Raw genomic sequence first — 22,066 nt, 5'->3', positions numbered from 1 at the left:
ATTATTACAATACATTCGACCGGCCATTGTGTCAACCGCACGGATGTTGCGATCCTATAAACACATCAGCTTGATCACAATAGCCTAACACTGAGGTAAAGCAAACATTCAATTGTCGAAAGGGTATCGCTGCTCACTGTAAACACGCCCAGTTCAGTAAACAATACACAAACGTAATACGCTCTCTTATAAGAAGGAAGCTGGGTCCCCAATCATCAGTATTCCGAGAGACGTGTTGTGAATTTGTGATTGTATGTTACGGTAATTCGACGTTAATTTGAGAGACTCGACAACATTTAACAGGCTAAGGCTGGGTCTGGGCGACATAGCGAGCATTTTGTAAAACTCCTCGGAGCTGTAACGAAGCTTGTTAGCGGACTTTTGAAAAGAAGATTGTCTGCTGCAGCGGAGACACCTAGAGCGAGGGTCGCGCAAATGGAACTAATGAGTTCCCTGTTGTTATGTGTGCTAGTGGTGCTGTTGCCGCAAACGCTAGGTAAGTCATTATTATCACTTGTTAAATTCATTTGTTTTCAGGAATTTTGGTTTAAAAAGTTCTTTCAATTTAAAGTTTACAGTTCGATCAGTGCCAAGAAGAAGCAACGCAAAAGACTCAAATCACTTTCGGATTTTGTTTCTTAGATTACATAATAATGAGTACATAATGTATTTACATATTATAAGTTTATAGGTAAGGTATACGTGAGCTAGAAGTTTCAAATCTAGATATTTTTATTTCTTACGTTCGTTAGTAGAATACTTTTTTTGTTATGCCATATAATATTTGCCGTTTAACTTCCCCTTTAATGAACCCACCTTGTTAACTTTAGCTTTAGATATTAAGTATGGAGCTAAAACCCAGCCTTATTACTTTTGAAACGATACGCTCACTTTGGTTGAACCTAACACAGCTTTTTGTTCATAGGTATATCAAGAGTAAGATCACCGCCAAGACTGGAAATAAGATTCAACAATTCGCTGCTTATCCAGCAGAAACCACACACGCTGCGGAAGCAAATACTACTGAACATCAACGGACCACCTTTGGTGAACAACGTAACTGAACTGCAGACTGTATTCACAGCTTTAGCATGTAAAAGGTGCCATAATTGCATGGAGCGAGCGATCAGAGCATATAAAGTCCATAACCATATAATCAGCAACCGTCCAAGCGCTGAAGAGCTTCAAGAAGACGTCTTAACCAACGAGATCAGTTACAGAACCAAAAGAGACATAGCGCCTACGAGTGAGACGATTATACCTACCAGTACTGAAGCAAAGACCACTAAGAAGTTCAGAGCAAAGAAAAACAAAATCAATCGAGCTGTGATGGTCACCAAATACAATATAGATGGAGACGTTTACGCTCTGAAAGTCAAAGAGCAACTGAACGCCGATCAGAACGATACAAAAACGTGCCAAGTGTACAGCGTAAAGAGGTCTTTTCCGTGCGATTCTGCGGAGGGCGAAGCTCTTTTATCATCTGCGAGAAGGAAAGCTAATAAAAGGAAGGCGAAAAAGGAACAAGACAAAACATCTACTACACCTACAACGCAAAAAACTCAAACGTCTGTCTTTAGGAAGCGTGAAGTAGATAACTCGCAGATGCCTGAAAACTTCATGCCTTCTATTGAGGAATTGTACTAAATTCGTACTTATATTTGTATCTTAATTGATGTAAAAAGAGATTAACTCACCATTTTTAAGGATTTGCACATGATCAATTTGTCTAAGAATCTAATTTAAAGTAACAATAATGTGCAAAACGTCTATAATAATTGTAAATAATAATTCTAATAATAAATAACTATATGCTTTGTAAATAGGACACGGTTTCAGACTATTTAATAAAAATACGAGTGTATTTAGAACCTTAATACTTTCATAGAATTTTAAAAATCTACTTCGTAACGTTAAAGAGTATTTCATAAAAATAACTTAATTTTAAAAAACATGAATGGAAGCACAAGCTAATAAATGTATGTTTCATTAAATTAAACATAGCTTTATTGTGTAACACTCATTGTTTCGATGTCGAGTCGCGGGATAATCTGGGGGCACGGCAGTGCCCCCACCAAGTCGAGCAAAAAAGCGGCACGGCCGTACCATCCTTTTCTCGAAGCAATTCAGGCCATTTTCGACCGCCTGTAACTTCGTTGTGGATAAAACTAGAAAGCTGAATTTTCATTAGCTATGCAGGCATTGTAAAGACACGGTATATTTAAAATTTCATTCAATTTGAACCAGTTGTTTCAGAATTATAAGGGGTCAAAGTTACTTAATTTTGTCACTCACTGACTCACTGACTCACTGACTCACCGATCATCAAAACTCTAAGGCACTTCTAGCAGACCTAGAAGCTTCAAATTTGGAATATAAGTAGTGTTTGGTGTATGAATCAAGGAAAAACTAAAATATTTGGGGGCACGGTAGCGCAACCGCCAAGTCGAGTAAAATTTTTCAATTTCGGTCCAGTTTTCTAGATACATAACTGCTGTCTACAAAATACAAAAAGAAATGAAATCCCATCAAAAACAATACTTGTCAAAAAAACCAAGTCTCGCAACTCAGTTGTTCTACGGTAAAAAGTTGTGAGATCCATGTAATACCAAGTCCAGGCCAGGAAATCGTTAACGTTTTACATAAATATATTGACTTGGCCATCGCATGAAAACACGTGTAAATTAAATTATTTAGTGCGATGGCCAAGTCAATAATTTATGTAAAACGTTAAAGATTTCCTGGCCTGGACTTGGTATTACATGGATCTCACAACTTTTTACCGTAGAACAACTGAGTTGCGAGACTTGGTTTTTTTGACAAGTATTGTTTTTGATGGGATAATATATTACTGTTTCAGATTTTGTAACACAGAAAAGTGTAGTCGACCTGCAAAATATTTTACTTGTACCCCGTTTTAATTGAAAAGCAAAATCTCAACTGCGCTAAAAGGAACATCGACTTCATTTTCCCGTCGAAACGTAACTACACAGAAACGCTGACTCCACAATCTAATTATTTAACTTTTATTCTTGCCCGGCGAAACTCCGGATTTTCCCCATGTAATGTAATACGCGTAGTCACGTGAGTCTCCCCCTGGACCGCGGGTTTAACAAGCTCCCATCACGCAGATTAGATGTCGTGTCGCGGGATAATAATGTGCATGCATTTGTGTGAGCTGTTTATTTTCTTTCAAGTTAATTCCGCCGTGACACGCTGATAGAAAGCCGTGATGTTTTTGCGTTATTTATGTAGGTCATTGGATAGGAAATGTGGATTGGTTTGCGAACTATTTTAGCAATTGCTACTGGGTTCCAAGAAGTTTGCTATTACTTAGAAGAAGGTCATAAAGTAAGTAGGTATAGTTGTTGCAATTCCCGAATAGGCGAATGAGCTTTACATATGTGGTGGCTCGCTACTGTTCGTTTTTAAAAGTTTTGATAGACATTACACTATCGTTATGTGCATGTACACGTACAGACACAAGTAAAGCTCACTCGCCTTCGTGAGTTGCAAGAACTATACTTATCTGTCAGAGATAGTTTAATGTTAATGTTTCACGAAATGTAGATATTTTTAATACACAGTCGGAGTGTCTATTGCTTGAAAAATATTCAAACGATTGTTACTCGCTTCTCAGAATTAAATTTAATACTTAACTTAAGGTCAGCTAAATGTCATGCATGTAAAAAGAGATAGTTAATTAACACGTTCGCAGACTCGAAATTAGTTCTAGAATTATTTGACGAACAGAAACTTTGCCACGAGCAAAAGGGTATTATTAGGTACATTATGAGCATTTTCAAGAAGGCAGACTTAATAAGTTTATTCAACTTGCTAAGGTTCCTTTTAATATAATATTCTGGAAATTGCTGAAACAAACGGATATTTTGTGAGCATTGAATATGTATGTTTTGTTAGCTGTACCGTGATGAATAGGTACCTACTCGTAGAATGTTGATACACAGACTAAGTAGGGTGAAAGTAGGTACCTACCACTAGTTGACCATTTAAGCGGGTTTATGGTTAGATGCGTAAAAAAACATCATTATTGTGGTACTTTCAGTATCGCTAATTAGAGGTTTACTATGGAATGCAATCCCAAACTAATGATAGCAGTTTTTTAATTTCCGTTAATATTTAAATGGTGGTAGGTTTTTGTGTGTTGTCAACTAGTGGTAGTTAACCCACCACTCAACTTAACTTTGACCGTAACTTTATCGATAATCGGCGTTTTTGTATGGAGTTTGGCAGATTTTTGACGTTTGTCAAAGTTAAAGTAAGATGGTGCAGCCTTAATGATACAGGCTAGTTATCAAGATTTTCTTTATGTCTAAAAATACATACATTTAATCAAGCCTTAAAAACATGAACCGTACATTTGAAGCATGAAAAATTACGAGCTATTATTAATTTCTGAGAATCACAGTCGGTTTCATTACTCAATAGAACTCAATAAATAAAATTAAATATGAACGTGGGGTCTATGTAATGTTTTGTTTGTGTGGTTCTTACGAACTGCAGAGGTGTGAGTTCAAATGATTTCCAAGACCAGAGACAATAGGACGGATTGTTTTGTAAATTATTTCGTAAACAAAAATCATTTTGTGTACTAAACGTAGGTAAATCATGAACTCAGACGATGAGTGTATGAAATAGGAGAGTTACGCCCGTGTTCACAAACATTACTATGAGGTCTCACAGTGCGCTTGGACGAACAGGGTGACACACGAATCGCAGAACTCTATTCAACGCTGTGCGTTAGATTTTTTGCTTCACTTAAGCAAGCATCGTTCGTGAATACGGCTGCCGCACAATTTATAAACGCAGTAAGTACCACTTACTGCATTTATGATTGTTTTGAATATTCTGAATCCTGACATCGCGATCTATAAGAATCAAAGACCCGTTTTTTTCTATCTATCTTAGAACGGAAGATACATGTTATCATAAACGCAGTAAAGAGCAGATTGTAGGTTTCTTCACATACTATGTTAGCAGTAAGAGCACATAATAACTTAATAGGGTAGACCGGGTACAATAGTACCACGGGTCAATAGTACCATCGGTGATATTTCTTCATACAAGCGAAGTTAGGTTGTGTGCATAGCGTCAAAATATGCGCTTTTTGTGTTTCCATCCGCTCACCAGTCGGCGGCGCTTGCGCTGAGAAACCAAGGTGTACAGGAAGGATTTTTGTTTTTTGGCCAGCCTCAGTAAGTTTTTACGTCAAATATATGAGCCCATAAGTTGCCTAATATGCTATTTGTTACCAAGGTATTATTGTCAATAGTTTATCCAGGCTCTAAACTTTATATCGACAGCGAATTATTGGCATTCACTGTGAAAATGACTGAATTTTAGGTGAAGTTCTCTTGACTACCTACTTGGAACAATTGTACCAGTCTCTATGGGGTCAATTGTAGCGGTACAATCAACCCCGTGGTACAATTAACCCCCGGAACCTTATTTTATACTTACTACATAATATTTTAAATTGGTTTTAAAGTACCTATACTTATAATTAAATAAGTTATTATAAAACATTCACGTGGTTATTATTTTTACAATTATAGGCATACCTAGGTACCTACTGAAATAATAGTCTAGGCTCATTCATAGTTGCATGCATTAAGCATTAATTAAATACATACATAATGTGTTTTAATAAATAAGTAGGTAGATGTCGATAAAAAGGTGATATTAAGTACCTAAATGCCTACTTAAAATATTTTAAAATAGGTTTTTAAAACCCTTCTGAATATGTACATTTTAGCTTAATTCAGTAAGTAACTAAGTATTTGAACGTTTTGCTTTAGATGCTTCGGCGTAGAGTCAAAAGTACGGATCGCGGTTCAACGGATCTATTCCTTTATGAACAGGCTTATGAAAAAATCTTAAAAGGTCGAAGCAGTAGTAGGTAATAAATAACACCGGTCAACAAAAAAAAAATGTTTTTTTTGCGCATGGATTTTACTTATTATATTCTGATTATATAAGCAAATTTATATAAAAAAGTGCGATTACAAATCGAAAATATTTGCTTTTTAAAGAGTTATAGCGATTTGAATTTTCCATCTTCATAGTAGAATGTTTCTAAAGATGCACGTCACATTCTCATTGGGATATATTTATAGATAATTATGGGGGCTTATTCGCAAGAACAAGGGGCACGCTTTCATCAAAATATAGTGGGATTTGAGAGACGACGTTACCAAGGCCAGTAAACTGAAAGCATGATAGGGTTAGATTTTTATGAGAAAAATCTTCTATGAAACGTGACAGGAAATTAGAACTTTTCATTTTTAATATATATTTGGACTCTATTTTAAATTTTCTCTTGTGAGAATGAATCTTAAATGGATATTTGGTATGTTTTAATAATTAGAAAGAATGAAAGAAAGAAAGAAAAAAATATATTTGGCAACAAATTAAATCATCTCTATGTTCATGTTTCATACATTCATTGATATGAATTTTTCTATTTTTTACACATAAAAGCAAATTCAGAATTTTTTTTTGTTGTTATTCTTATTTCTAGGTATTAAATCAATAAAAATAAGCTATGCATAACCCGTGCGCAAAAATGCTGTAGACAGTTGTAATCAGGGTCAATTGTACCAGGGGTCAATTGTACCCTCATACAAAAATAGATTTTTCAGTTTCGATATTTCTATCATTGTTATTATGCTTATTGTTGTTTGAGAAGCAATATCCGAGCCAAATAGATGGCATATTATGTAGAAACAGTTAGTTTTTGCGTTTTTATGGAAGAAAAGTTATTGTTTTGTTTTTAAACTTAAGTGTTGATTTTTCATACTTTTTCCTAAATATTTTCGATCTCAATGAATAAAGGCTTTGGTGCTTAAACATAAACAACGCATTTCGTTCGCCTGATAGATAATTTGTTTAAATAATTGGTTTACGGAAATATTTCACATTGAAACCTTTACTACAGTGGTGATAGTGATTCAGTGCATGGATTGTGACTATGAACTCATCTTTAAAAAAGTGATAAACTCAAATAAATGTAAAAAACTTTGTGCACAGCAGTATTTCGCCGCCATTGCTATCGGAACTCGTCACGCAACGTCAACATCAAGCGCAAGACACTTTCACGGTTGGGTACAGCGCGTTCGGGTCATAATCGCCTGCGCAGTACGCGTCTTGTGACTCAGCGTGTCCCGCACGTCGTATCGCCATAGATCACACAAGCGCAGAAGGCGCTCACTATTTATATCAACAGTCCTGTCTCTGAGAGGTGTTACGATGTTCTGCGCGGGGTGCAAGGGGAAACTGGATGTGGGCAAAGACTCATTGAAGTGCAATGCCTGTGAGTCCTACTACTGTCTGGAGTGCTTGAATTTGGGTGCGGGAAAAAAAGTGAGTGATCTTGGTTCCGAACAATTGTCTGCATTGAGATGCCCTTCCTGCACGAATGTATCCCGTAGGAGACGTGGGAATGAATCGCCGGGTATCCTCTCGCCCTCCATTAGTAAGCACTCCCCGACTGCAAGAAATGTCTTGACAATCGAAAGCATTAGCGAACTCTTAGACCAAAAATTAGCACCGACCTCGGACGCAATGAAGAACTCACGTAGTATTTTAATAAAAGAAGTCAAGGGCTTAATTACCGCAGAAATGGGCAAGATGGTCAACGAACTGAAAGAAGAGTTCACTAAAACAACGGACTTCATTATGGAGGAGGTGAAGAGTTTAAAATCCACCATCGCTCAGAAGGACACCGTAATTAAATCATTGCAGAGCGAGCAAACGGTGCTTAAGGACGAATTACACAAAATCCGGAGCCGTGTCTCTGTAATGGAGAAATTGTCGCGTGACCGCAACGTCGAGCTCCAGGCTGTTCCCGAGAACCGAAACGAAAACGTTGTCTCAATGGTCAAATCCTTATGTGAAGCCATCGAACTACCTATCTCGGACTCCGACATACATGCGTGCCGCCGAGTTGCAAAAATGGATACAACATCAAAACGGCCACGAAATATTGTGGTCACTTTGACATCTCCACGCCTTCGTGATAGTCTGATCTCGGCCGTGCACCGCTATAATAAGGAGCATAGCGACAAAAAGTTGAACACCAACCATATTGGTATAAAGGATGTATGTCACCAAGTATACGTCTCTGAACACCTGTCACCGGAATGTAAACAATTATATGCTGCGGCCAGGCGGTTGGCTAAAGACAAAGGTTATACCTACTGCTGGGTAAAGTACGGTCAGATCTATCTGCGCAAGAGTGATGAAGCTGGTGCTATACTAGTGAAATCTATTGATTTTTTAAACACATTAAAATAATCAAACTTCAGTACATTTTATTTATACATTGTTACTGTTTTAATGTTTTTGTTTTTAAAATAAGTAAAAAAACACTAAATGTTCAGCTTTTTGGGTTTCAGTTTATTATAGACTTAATTGTTTTACACAAAACTACTTCAGTTAAAGTTAAAATTAAAAATCAATTCAAGTTGTACTTTACTGTTTTCTATAATTTGTTGAAGGTGTATAAGTTGGAAAGTATTTCTACTCTGGTTTATGTAAAAGTAATGTTTCGATACAGTGTTTATTACAATATGGCAAATGTAAATGAATTCATGATCTACACACACATTTTCCATTATTTAATTATTAAGGTTATAATAATATACGTGTATAAAGATAGTAATCAGCGTCGCTTCTATAATATATTATGTATAAATAGGATATTTTATGTACATTTCTATTTACTATTCACGTTACCACTATACTATTTTAATATAACGTCGCTTCTTGATGATTCAGTCTCCCTTCGTTTGTTCATGATCCAATTAATAATTAATTACATGTTAATTCTATGTTTTACACCACATAACGTCATAACCACTAAGAAACCTCCAGTGCACCATGTTGATAACATTTATAAACAATCGCAACACTCACAAGCAGTATGGCGTAATGAAATTGAGACAAATTCACTCCGAAAATGGCTGTAGTAGGTAATAAGCTGTCAATCTATTATCAAAACGTTCGAGGGTTGCGGACTAAGTGTTTAGAACTTTATAATAGCTTGTTGTGTATGAACTATGATATAATCATACTCACTGAGACGTGGTTGCAAAATGATATATTGGATAGTGAGCTGTGTGACACCCGCTACGACATCTTCCGTTGTGACAGAGACCTTAGCTTATGCAACAAGTCGGGCGGGGGCGGGGTTATGATTGGCGTTCGTAGGTATCTGGGAGTAACTGTTGTGAATGAATGGACTAGTGATACCGCTGAATCTCTGTGCGTACGAGTGCCCGCATCTGAACTGTCATCCCAGGTAGACCTTTTTTTGATAGTGGTATATACACCGCCCGATCAATCCGGGTTCTCGTTACGTTTAGACAATGTTATTAATAACATTTCTAAGCAATTAGAAAAATGTCCCAATGCTAATTATTTGTTGGTGGGAGACTTTAATTTACCGTGTGTAAAATGGGACCTAGATAAATATACAATATTAAAACAAGGTAGTAGTGACCTACAGAGCTGTGCCGCGAATTTTATAGATCACCTTCACTTCCATGGCTACAGACAATATAATAACGTGTCAAACTCCAAGGGTAGATTGCTCGATCTCTGCTTCAGCAACCTGCCATTGGATGTTACGCGCTCAATTCAACCGCTATTAAATGAAGATAACTATCATCCAGCATTAAATATCAACATATTTGATCTAAACTGTCAGCATTTTAAGGAAAATATAAATACCCGTTATAATTTTTACAGGGGTGATTATGACTCTGCTAATAAATACTTGGCCGACATAAATTGGATGGAAGTCCTATCATGCGATACAGTGGATGAAGCAGTGGATAACTTTTATAATATACTGCAAGATTGCTGTACTCGTTTTATACCTCTCTCCAAATACACAGTTAGTAGGTCACACTATCCTATTTGGTACAATAAAACACTAATAAAAGTCATTAAGCAGAAAAATAAAATTCACCAAAAATGGAAACGATTTGGAAATCCCAGGGACTATGATGAGTTTTGTGTGCTCAGGACTCGGTTTAAGAGATTGCAGGAACAGTGTTTTAGCGATTTCACAAGGAAAACAGAAAGTATTATTAGGCACTCACCTAAATATTTTTGGACGTACGTGAAATCTAAAAGAGGCGGTTCAAGTTACCCTAAACAATTCATTTTGAATAATAATTCGCTCTCAGACGGTCAAAGTATTTGTAATGCTTTTAATTCATTCTTCGAAAGTGTTTTTTCAAATAATTCATCTGCTTCCAATCTTGCTGACCCTTCTTCTAATCCTCCTCCAAACAATCAAATAGTATCACAAATATACATATCTGCAGCCATAGTTGAAAAACACCTTAAACGTTTAGACAAAAGCAAAGGAGCAGGATGTGATGGTATACCCCCAATGTTTTTATCTATGTGCGCTAAAAGCCTGGCTTTACCTATATCAATTTTATTCTCTTTTTCTCTGAAAAAATGTGATTTCCCCGCAATTTGGAAAAAAGCCCATATTATCCCCATCCATAAAAAAGGTTCTAAATCTATTATTTCAAATTATAGACCAATCTCTATACTTAACACTATCGCAAAAGTTTTCGAAAAAATTGCATATGAAAACCTTTATCAAATCATTGCTCGAGGTGTACCGTCCTCACAGCATGGATTCTTGAGAGGTCGTTCTACTGTCACCAATTTGTCTGTATTCACCAACTATGTCCTTGAGCACATGGAAGGTGGCGGCCAGGTTGATGTGATCTACACTGATTTCGAAAAAGCATTCGATCGGGTGGATCACTTCATTCTGCTTCACAAGTTGGAGTCTCTGGGCATACATGGTGACTTGCTGCGATGGATTGCCTCGTATCTAAGAAACCGTTCTCAGGCAGTTGTACTAGGTGGATACAGATCGGACTTTGTGGCAGTGCCCTCAGGCGTTCCACAGGGCTCTCATCTCGGGCCTCTTTTTTATAATGCATACTTATATGACATTAATACATGTTTCAGTAGCGCTAAGTACCTTTTATACGCGGACGACAAAAAGGTTTTCATGAAAGTCAGCTCTATTAATGATTGTTTACTGATTCAACAGGATCTCAATAGTCTAGTAAATTTCTATTCAAAAAACAACATAACAATCAGTATACCAAAATGCCAATGTATTAGCTTTACACGCAAGAAACAATCAATCAAATTCAATTATAATTTTAACAGTATTGCAATAGAGAGGGTCGAGCTAATTCGTGATTTGGGAGTCTGGCTAGACTCTAAAATGTCGTTCTCGGATCACGTAGATAACATAGTTGGCCGTTCGTTTCGTAACTTGGGCTTTGTGATGCGCACCTGTAAACCTTTCACTGATCTAATTAGCCTCAAAATTGTTTATTTCGCATACGTACGGAGTATCTTAGAATACGCTTGTTCCATTTGGTATCCATTTTACGCCGTTCATAAAAATAGAATTGAGAGCATACAAAAGAGATTTATTAACCATCTAAACTTTAAATTTAAAAAAAGAACACGTACATCATACACCGACAACTGCCGCGAATACCGAATGCTGACGCTAGAACAGCGCCGCAAAATGCTGGACATGGGGCTCCTGCATGACGTAGTGCGCGGGCGCCTGGACTGCCCGGAGCTCGTGGCGCAGTTGGCGCTACGGGCTCCGGCGCGCCGCACGCGCCACACGACCTTGTTTGCCGTCCCGTCACATGCCACTAACTACGGCAGCAATGCTGTGCTAGCTAGACTCGCTAATTCTTATAATAGGGAGTTCAGCGAAATAGATCTTTTCATGGGTAGCAAAAAAGTATTCCTAGACAATGTCAGAAAGATATTTATGTGAGGTAACGCATTATTGCTGTTATTATTTACCTACTTTATTTATTTATACTACTTATACAAATATTATTTTATGTCGTAGTTTGTTTTAATCAAGACTATTTTTTTATTCAATAAACAATAATTTTACAATATATTTACATAAACTTAAAATTACTTAAAAACTAAAATTTAAAAATTACTGCTGATAAAAACTATTTACAAAATTGTGGTTGTTGTTTGTTTTAATTAAATTGATTTATTTTGCGACGAATATATTATTACATACCAGTATTTATCAACGTGTGTGTAGACTGGATCATGCCAAACATATTATCATAGGGCAGCATAGAATTGTGGTCAGGTGTCTGTATCTGTATCTTTACTGTTTTTAACTTGATAGTTTAAGCAAAATTAGTTAATTCTGTGGATAACCTTTTTGGCCTAATTAGTTTAAGAAAAATATTTGATTTAAGTCTATTATATGTGTCGGCTGTTGTTATTCCAAATAAATAAATAAATAAATAAAATAAAGACTGATGATTGTAGGAGATTAAGAGTACAGAATACCAATAAAGGTGATGATTAGATAAACATAACTACTTTTATTGCCTCATATATTATTGGTACAATTGACCCGTTGTAGGGGTCAATTGTAACATGAGACATCGTACAGTTCAAATTCGTTTTTCATTAAGTATTCGAAAGAATAGTTCAACTCTGAATGCTTAAATTTGTAGCTTAAGAGTCTAGTTTTTACAGCATCATAACAGAATAAGTTATATTTCATTAGATTTCTCAATATTGAACAATTTCCAAAAAATGGTACTATTGTCCCCGGTCTACCCTATTACGTGAATACTCGCGCTTACTTAATTTGCTACACAGTAATAGTGCAGTATGTGCCAATTACATCATTCTTATTATGTTTCTACAATTGTTAAGTTCACCTTGCACATAGTATATGTGCAGTAATTCCACTTAAATACACACTGATATTATGTTTCCATAGGAAAAACAGATGACTTGTACTTAATATGAATGCAGTAATTACAATTATACTGCGTACATACTAAGGATTGTCAGAGTGCTGCCTAGGTGTTAACATGTTATGAACGCAGTGGCTGACTCTTACGTTATTGGAAGAAGTTGAAAACCTGTCCAAATGACCAATCTAGCCGAAGACCCAAGAGCTAGATTGACCCGACACTATACCGAAGATATCCCGGACGTGTCTGTACGAGATTAGAACGGCTCTCAAACAGCTGAAAAACAACAAGGCACCGGGCGATGATGGAATCACGGCTGAGCTTCTGAAATCAGGCGGAACGCCGGTACTAAAGGCTCTTTAGAAGCTATTCGATTCCGTCATCCTTGAGGGAAAAACGCCTACGGCATGGCACAGAAGTGTGGTGATACTCTTCTTCAAAAAAGGCAACAAAACCTTGTTGAAGAATTTATTTTATACCCATCTCACTTCTGATTCTGTTTTTGAGAGTCATCGTGAATGGTTTCACGCGACATCTAGCCTCCCGAACAAATCGCTTTCCGATAAGGCTTTAGTACGATAGACCACATACTTATCTATGGCAGAAAACTGAGGAGAATAATCAGCAACTTTGTCTGGCATTCGTGGTCTATGAGAAAGACTTCTCTCTTCAAGCTACAGTCTCTCCAACGGTGCCAAATTTACTATAAATATAATCGTTGAAGGGCTTGTACGAATAGGCCACAATGTCAGTCCGTCTCCGGGATCAGGACTTCAGTTGCAGCGAGGGGTCAGACAGGGAGATGTCATATTTCTAAAACTGTTCACTACCACTCTGGAAGATGTTTTCAAGCTTCTGGACTGGAGCGGATTGGGCATAAATATCATCAGCGAGTACATCACCCATCTTTGATTCGCGGACGATATCGTAGTCATGGCTGAGAACGTGGAGGATCTAAGCTCAATCCTCGATTGCCTCAATAGAGCCTCTCAACAAATGGGTCTTTAATGGACAAGACAAAAATCATGTCAAATGCCGTGCTGTACCCACTCCTCTGAAGGTTGGAGACACTATAAGTTGTCTGATGGCCGCTGGGGCAGGAAAGTTCTTGAGTGGCGACCATGAGCTGGAAGACGCATCTTGGGCAAGCCTCACACTAGGTGGACCGATGATCTGGTGAAGGTAGCGTCAGGTGCCTGTATGCGAGCGGCACAGGACCGGTCTTTGTGGAAATCCTTGGGGGAGGCCGTTGTCCAGCAGTGGACGTCTTTCGGCTGAAACGAACGACCGAGTCTTTATTTTATTAGATTGGTATATTTAAGATCTAAAAGTAGGTGCCATATCTTAATTTTCAACCGACTTCAAAAAAGGAGGAGGTTCTCAATTCGACCCGTATGTTTTTTTTTTTTTTTTTTTTTTTTTTTTTTTTTTTTCTATGTTTGTTACGCGATAACTCCGCCAATTATGAACCGATTTGAACAAATCTTTTTTCGGCGTATAGGTAATACCTCAAGGGTGGTCCCATTTAAATTTAATAATAAAAAAAACAACCCCCAAGGGTGGAAAATTGGGGATGAACTTTTTTATACGCAATATCTCCGCCGATTATAAACCAATTTGAACGATTATTTTTTTGTTGAATAGGTATTATCAAAAGGGTGGTTTCATGCGAATTTGAAGAAAATATTTCACCCCCAAGGGTGGAAAATTGGGGATGAACTTTTTTATACGCAATATCTCCGCCGATTATGAACCAATTTTTTTTGGTCTCAGTGTACTGCCTACCTTCAGTGGTAACATCAAGGTAATAATTAGTTAACTAAAAAGCAAGAAATAAGTAAAATTTTATAAAAAAAAATAAAACCGACTCCAAAAAACCTACACTAAAACGTAGAAAAATAATTACTAATTACCTACTTATTTATTAGGACGAATTATTAATATTTATGTAGGTATACCATGATTGATACTTTTGGAGTCGGTGCAGGCAAACTTTACATGTTTCATAATCTTGGCACCGACTCCAGAAGTATCAATCATGGTATACCTACATAAATATTAATAATTCGTCCTAATAAATAAGTAGGTAATTAGTAATTATTTTTCTACGTTTTAGTGTAGGTTTTTTGGAGTCGGTTTTATTTTTTTTGATTGAATAACAAGCGATCTCAGCAATTATTTTGTAATACTTGTTTCATTTACCCCTTGGTCATTTGGGAAAGTTCAACATGAAAGCGTTATTGGCTTATGATAAGCGCAGTATAATTGTATTATTACTGCGCATTTAAAGTTTTGATAAATTATTTTGATTCACACTCCCACTCATAAATGCAGTAAGTTGTAAAGATACGGCGCTTATATTACGTTGTAAGAGCTAAAATTTAAATCAATCATTTAACACATGTACCGTAAGTAACGAAAACTACTGATAAACGCAGTAAGGAACAATCATACTGCATTCATGGGTAGTAAGTATCGAACGAAAACTTAGTTAATCCATAACATAAACAGTTTTTTAATAATTTTAAATACAAAATATTAATTAAAATACAAAAACCTCATATCAAAATAAACTTTGAGTTTAGCTCTATAAGCCCATATATTTTTTTTTACAAATATTTGCGTAACTAATTGTAGACACCCCAAAACAAAATTTCAACTTTAATCGCGTTTTTCTCGAAACTGTTCACGTGTTACTTACTGCGTTTATAAATTGTGCGGCAGACGGGCGTAAAATGTGTCTGCAAGAAACATAGAGGTAAAAAATATGATCAAAAAAAAAAAATCATGATAGATTAATAATACTATGATTAAGCTACAGTTTAATTTCGTATTCTATTGAAGCAATTCGGACTGCATATCCAGTTAGACACTTTTCCATCGTTATGAACATACTCTGCTATTAAGCAGAGATTTTTCAACAAAAATATAGCTTAATGTGCTGTCAGTAATACGAAAGCATTTAAGCAAGTATCCGAGCAAGCGACGTTGACACTAATCCACGGTGACAGCCGAAGTAAGAACCTCAACCGTTTCTGTCTTCAAATACTTATTAAATCCAGTTTATCGAAGCTCCCCTTAAAGACACGTTAATCCGTCCGAAAGCGGCTAAATAAGCTCTGTAAGCTAACATGGCGGGAACTCGGAACTCGTTAGCGGGTCCTTATCGGCCGCAGTTTCGGCCAAGTTTCGGCCAAGGAGAGAATGTGGGCGGGCCAAGATAGCGCCGAACGCGCACGTGATTCTTTGTGGCGATTTCCGCTTAGAAATGTTTTATCGCGAAGATTTAGTTAGGTTTGCCCATTTAAAACGTTTGTTACAGACGATTGAACGGAGTGGAATGTTTTTCTCTGTTTTAAAGAGAATTCTCACTGGGATATTAAATCAAATTAAATCGTTACGAAGAGCCTGCACTTTTAGGTGTTCAAGTAACGTTAAGCGACTAATATAAGCATCCATTGTATGATTGGCTACTTAAATTCGCTGGAGGCTGTGGGTTTGATCTTAGCACGACACAAAGATTTCAGTCATGTTTAAAAAAATATAGTTATTATAATATCCGTCATCGTTTTTAACCTTTTGACACGGCCAGTACTTTGACAATAAAAGGGTCTGCTCAGTAAGCGCCTAGTCATACCTTGAAAAGGCTCAGGTACTGGATTTTTGACTAGATAGGGTCGTGTAAAAAGTCAAAAGTTGACCTATCTTCTATTATAATTCGCATATTTTATATTTGCTATAGTTTATTGCAGTGTTTTTCAACCTTTTTCATGACGCGACCCCCCTAGCATGAAAAAAATTTTTGCGACCCCCCGACCCTTCGCTTTTTTTCATGCCTTTTACAAAGATGTTGTAGGAAACGAATTCTTCAATCTATACAACATTTATGCATTTGCATAATTAGATTTCGGATAAATCTAGCCTTTAAACTTCTCTGGTTTTATAACTGAGGTAGTTTTTACGACCTCTCGCGACCCCCCTATAGAGGTTTCGCGACCCCCCAGGGGGGTCGCGACCCACAGGTTGAAAAACAGTGGTTTATTGTATGCTTATTAGAATTTTAATGGTTCTAAAATACGTCTCCAAGGGCAGATCAAACGATTAATTCGCACTCAATATGATTATTATAAACAGCCCCAAAGGTGAAGACCACTTTACGATACAAAGAAAGAATCAAAGCTCTACATTATAAAACGGATTTATTTTTCTTGCTCAATAAATTACAACGAAACTTTCCAAAGCAATGAATAAAGTAATAATCTAACGAAATAATAAGATGTATAGTCCCAAAGAAATTTCAACTCAGAAATAAAATCAACGAACCGAGGCTTTTTAATAAGCTAGTAATAAGAAGTTACGTAGGTTGTTTTATAAAATCACAACGCGTTTTTTCATATCCTTTTTATTATGTTTCTTTGTATTGTTTCCGCCTCGCTATAATTTCCCAGTGGATGTAGGAAAAAGAAAATAAAATGCGCTTAAGTAGCCACACTAAGGTTTAATAGGCTAGCAACATTTGGACGAAACGTGTTAGGTTTGGGTTTATTTATTTATTTTCAGTGATTTTTGGGGTTTCGTTGACGGGGAACTTAACTTTTCCGGGGTTTATTCCGATGGTGGTAATTGGGTGACTTTAATGTAAGCACTCAAATATGCCGTAACTTATTTAGATTGAAAATTAAAGTGTTTGCAATTTTATAATCTCCTATTTGAGTATGGAATCTATTTAACTAACATGTCATCCGTAGGATAACACCCATTTTGTTTTCGGACTATCAGATTCATTTTCAGCTGTCCGTTTCACTTCATTACGTTTCAGTCATAAGAACATGCATGTCAAAAATATCTATGTCAATAATAGCAATTATGCTTGCAAATTAAAAAACAAATAAAACATATTTATACCATGTAGCATTCTACCTGAATATAGGCATAAAATTGATCAAAAAACTTGATCTAATCTACAGTGTCTAACTAATAAGCAAATTATTAAAACAGTCAGAATTCTTACACAAAGAAGATTTCACCCTTTCTTTTTTGTCGGAGTTTTGAAGCTATTTAATATTATGATAGTAAAGTGTACTGACCTTGAGCATGGACGTAGAAAGTTATTAAAAAGAACTTTCTAGACGATCCCAACTTCTGACGAACTGATAAAAATTATTAGATATTAGTTTTAAAGGCTTGTTATTCTACAATCTGTCTACCTATTCAACTCTGGCTGGATATAATTTTAATTTTGGTCCGTTAAATTAAAAAAAAATGATATCCTGAATTTACGTTTACTTTTTATTTAGTTGTAATATTTTTATAGCACTATATGGTATAGATCTAGCGCTTAGTGCAGCCAGTACCTGTGTGCTTACCATGAGTTTACGTTACGTGTGCTCGCTAGCGACTGCGTAAAAAAATGACATTAATTGTATGACATATTGTGCAGCGCCCCTAGCGGCTACTTTCAAGAAACAAAATCTCCATAGAGATTTTTGAGCACACCTAACGTAAACTCATGGTAGGTACACTGAGGTATGGGACCGGCACGGAAGGGTTTGTCGCACTCACGTAGGTAACCCACGGGGCACGGAAGGGGTGACATTGACATAATTATGACGTGATAGAGCATATAAATCTGTGGGTCTAGACAAAGTGCAAATTATAATCGCAAACCAGTCGAAAAGTGGTCGAAAAGCCCCTTTTTTGTATGGAGTTTTGACGGATTCGATTTTCGATTCGATCAAAAAGTGCGTTTTGTCTAGGGGGGCTGAAGGAGTTCTGAAGTCTCGCCGACGTTTGACGTTACAAAAACACCCTCACGTGCAGCTTCCATACTTCAGGCGCTAGACCTATTTGATGTCTGTCTCCTACACTCTCATACGACTAAAAAGGGATAAATAAACCAGACATAATTCAACCGTTTTACAGAATAGTCCCTGCGCACTTGTAAGAGCGAGTGTTTCGCTAGAGTACACAGTCGACCTGATTAGCCCCGGCTAATTGAATCAGTGTCTTTGTCCCGGGCACTTATTGCTGGAATGTATGCTCTGTAACGTGGGACTGCAGCTAGATCACTGTTTGTTAGTTTGAATTATATATCGTTTTACAGTAAAAGAGAGAAACACGGGTCTCAACGCGACATTTTTCATATGAGTTACATAATGTACTCACGGCTTGACGTTACGGCTCCTATGCTGCAGCCGTGGTCACAAGCAGACTGGTGGCTCGCGGCGTCTTTTTAGGCACCTGTAATAATTATTTAAAAAATAGATATTAAAACTTAAAACCCACCATAGGTGACAGGAAAAAATCACAAAATTAACTCTATCTCCTAAATTAAGCAATATGGGGGTGATTAAGATACATCTTGGTGTAAGGAATCTAAATTTTAGCTTTGAACTTCAACTCCCTGGCCACCCTGTATATGTATGTATAAGCTTTAAAAGATGCATGCCGCTACCGACCGGTCATTAATATGGAAATCATTGAGGGACGCCTATGTTTAATAGTGGACTCCTATGGCTGAAGTGATGAAGATGAGCTATTAAGCTTGATATATCATTAATCGTGGCATAAAATATCGTCATTGATTGTAAATTTTCACAAAACAGACTTTAATTCTACTACAGTTATGGCTACAATTTCATCGCCATTCAATCTAAATTTAATCAAACATACATAACTACAACGCTATTAAATGACCCTAATAAAGCCTTGATTGCAGTCCAGTAACCTATAAAACTCCACATATCAACACGCCGCACAATATGAGGCGAGATACAAGCCAACCCAGTTCTGAGCCAAAAGAATCGCGCATGCACTGTGCATTTCTTCGCGCTGAAATTTTACGGCGTCCGCGGGGAGCGACGCTCTTTTGTGCGGAACTGTAGCATCTTTTGGGGTTGCACAGTGGGACGGGTGAACCGAATCATTGTTATTTTCTTGCACAGTGGAACGTATAAACCAAATCATTGTTATTTTATAGTTTGTTAATGAGATTTTCTATGATGTAATTGGGGTCACAAACCTATTGCCAGACTTTACATAAGTTGCTCATGGCGTCTCATATCTCTTCAATTATACCTTGCTTGTATTCTTTCATCAATAACTAGCTTATTTATTTAACGAACATAGGTAACTGATCTGACTCACAACGGGAACAATTCTATTTCCAATGTGGTTTAATATCTACTATATAAAAATAAGTCGGGTTTTCCTCCCTGACGCTATAACTCCAGAACGCACGAACAGATTTCCACGGTTTTGCATTCGTTGGAAAGGTCTCGGGCTCCGTGAGGTTTATAGCAAAGAAAATTCGGGAAAAGGGGGTAAAACGGGATCCACGCGTACGAAGTCGCGGGCGGCCGCTAGTTATGTAATAAATTAAGTTTCATAGAAGAGTCCTAGTACGTATTTTTCCATTATGATGTCACGTGTAACCTCTCTGAATTTCTTATAATTATGTATTAAGGACAATAGAATTAATCAAAAATGTTTCTTTGTGTTCCTACTGAACCCTCAAACTTCTGACCGTGTCACACTTAACCGGTTTTCTTTCTCCTGCAGATTTGTGTGGCTTGCAAATATACTGGGAACTACACAATTGTTAGCCCCAGATTAGCGAGCTTCCTTTAACGAAAGAGTTTCGTTGCCTTTTGGACAGTAGAAACTTTTACTGGGCCTAATTACTTCATTTCCGAAAGCTCTAAGCTTTCAGTGTAGCTTTTAAATGTAAAGTTTTAGATTGTGCTACGTACCTTTTGGTATCTATTCATTGAAGTAACAGCCTTTTAAATGTGACTATTTTTTGCCGATGCTTTTCAAAAAATTCCTGAAGACACATTACATTCAATCAGATGAAATAGGGCACTTATTGAAGGTAGGTACTATGGTTATCCATCCAAATTCCAATAAAAGGCAATACTTATTTTATAGCAATTACTTATTTAAACAATTTTTATATTTACAGGCCAGAAAAAAACAACGATAAGTAATGTTTCTCTCTACTTATTATGATTATTAAATGCCTTTTTTATATTGGAGTAGGTATAATAGGTACCATTTCCATACGGCCAATAAAAAACCTTTATAGCCATTACCCAAAATGGTACTCAAACAAATGTGCGCATAAAGCAAAACCTCTTACCCTGAAACACAAATAATTCCGCAAACACCTTAACAAATTACATTTACATCATCTAAGAAAAGCAATAAAAGTTGGCTTGTCTTTGTCACAGATGGTGCAATAGTTATGATGTACAGCCAATCTTGTTGTTTGCTATTACGTAACAGCCCTTTACGTCGGCCCCCTGTGCCTACACGTTGGGTTCCGTAACTCAAACTGAAGCGGATTCCACTGTTTATACTTGTGACATTAGTTAATGGTTATGCTCAAAGCGGAGTTTGGTGAGGCGCTTCTTCCCAGCACCAGGCCATATGTAGTCCTGATATCATTGTAGGGCAGGCTATTTGGGACGTGTATGCGCCCTGGAAAGGGCTTAAGCCTACTAAATAAAAGCTTTGACTTGCCAAATGTTGGTCTCGAAGCACTGGTAGGGCAAAAAGATTATGAGACATATAAAGGCTCATTATGGGCAAAACTGTAAGCTGTAACATCTTATATACTTTCAAAGGGACATCTATTACGGATTGCTTCGAGAATTCCTACGACGTCTGGATCTGTGCAGCATCCAGGCGCTTCACCAGATCGTCGGTCCACCGATTTGTAGACTTGTGTTATAGCACGCATGCATTTTGGGATTTCAACCATTTTTTCATTCGTTTACCATGTATTCATGGTAAGCAGGATGCTAAGTACAGTGACGTTAAAACTATGAAAAAGTGGAATTATTATGAGGAAGTTTATCGCGAAATTAGCGACACCTAATTGTTTTCCTCCTAGCTAACGTGAGTTGTCTATGAAATAAATGTGTTTATTTGGCTTTTTTAGAAAATTATTACGAATTGATCATTTGATGACTATGTCTTGCTCCGACAGCAAATAAATATTAAGCTGATTATGACGCCAAGAACACATTTTCTCACCATTAAATCGCTTCTGCCTATACCCCGGTCGGCATCGAGCGCAGGTGTGTCCCGACCCACTAATTGTGTCTTGTTTATGCAAACAAATTGTTGTTACACGCAAGTTCCCACCGCCGAGGGTCGCGTCATGGATCTTTGACTACCATTTTATGGGACGCGTAACTGAATTTTGGATGTTATGGCACTGTTAGTTATCTCTG

At 37.0% G+C, this 22,066-nt stretch overlaps 2 protein-coding genes across 2 annotated transcripts; both read left to right on the top strand.

The window, feature by feature from the left end:
* Nucleotides 1–237: 237 nt before the first annotated feature.
* LOC135079146 (uncharacterized) lies at nt 238–1,961 on the top strand. The gene is made up of 2 exons (XM_063973734.1): nt 238–496; nt 926–1,961. The coding sequence occupies exons 1-2, from the start codon at nt 436–438 to the stop codon at nt 1,645–1,647; spliced, it is 783 nt and encodes a 260-aa protein (XP_063829804.1). The 5' UTR covers nt 238–435; the 3' UTR covers nt 1,648–1,961.
* A 5,308-nt stretch (nt 1,962–7,269) lies between these two features.
* On the top strand, nt 7,270–8,316 carry LOC135079542 (uncharacterized). Its single transcript, XM_063974193.1, has one exon. It carries the CDS (start codon nt 7,270–7,272, stop codon nt 8,314–8,316), a length of 1,047 nt encoding a protein of 348 aa, XP_063830263.1.
* The last annotated feature ends 13,750 nt before the right edge of the window (nt 8,317–22,066 follow it).

This window comes from Ostrinia nubilalis, chromosome 16 (genome assembly GCF_963855985.1).
Source record: "Ostrinia nubilalis chromosome 16, ilOstNubi1.1, whole genome shotgun sequence".
Taxonomy (NCBI): domain Eukaryota; kingdom Metazoa; phylum Arthropoda; class Insecta; order Lepidoptera; family Crambidae; genus Ostrinia; species Ostrinia nubilalis.
The sequence above is the reverse complement of the archived record's forward strand: the minus strand, read 5'-3'. Positions and strand labels throughout refer to the sequence as shown.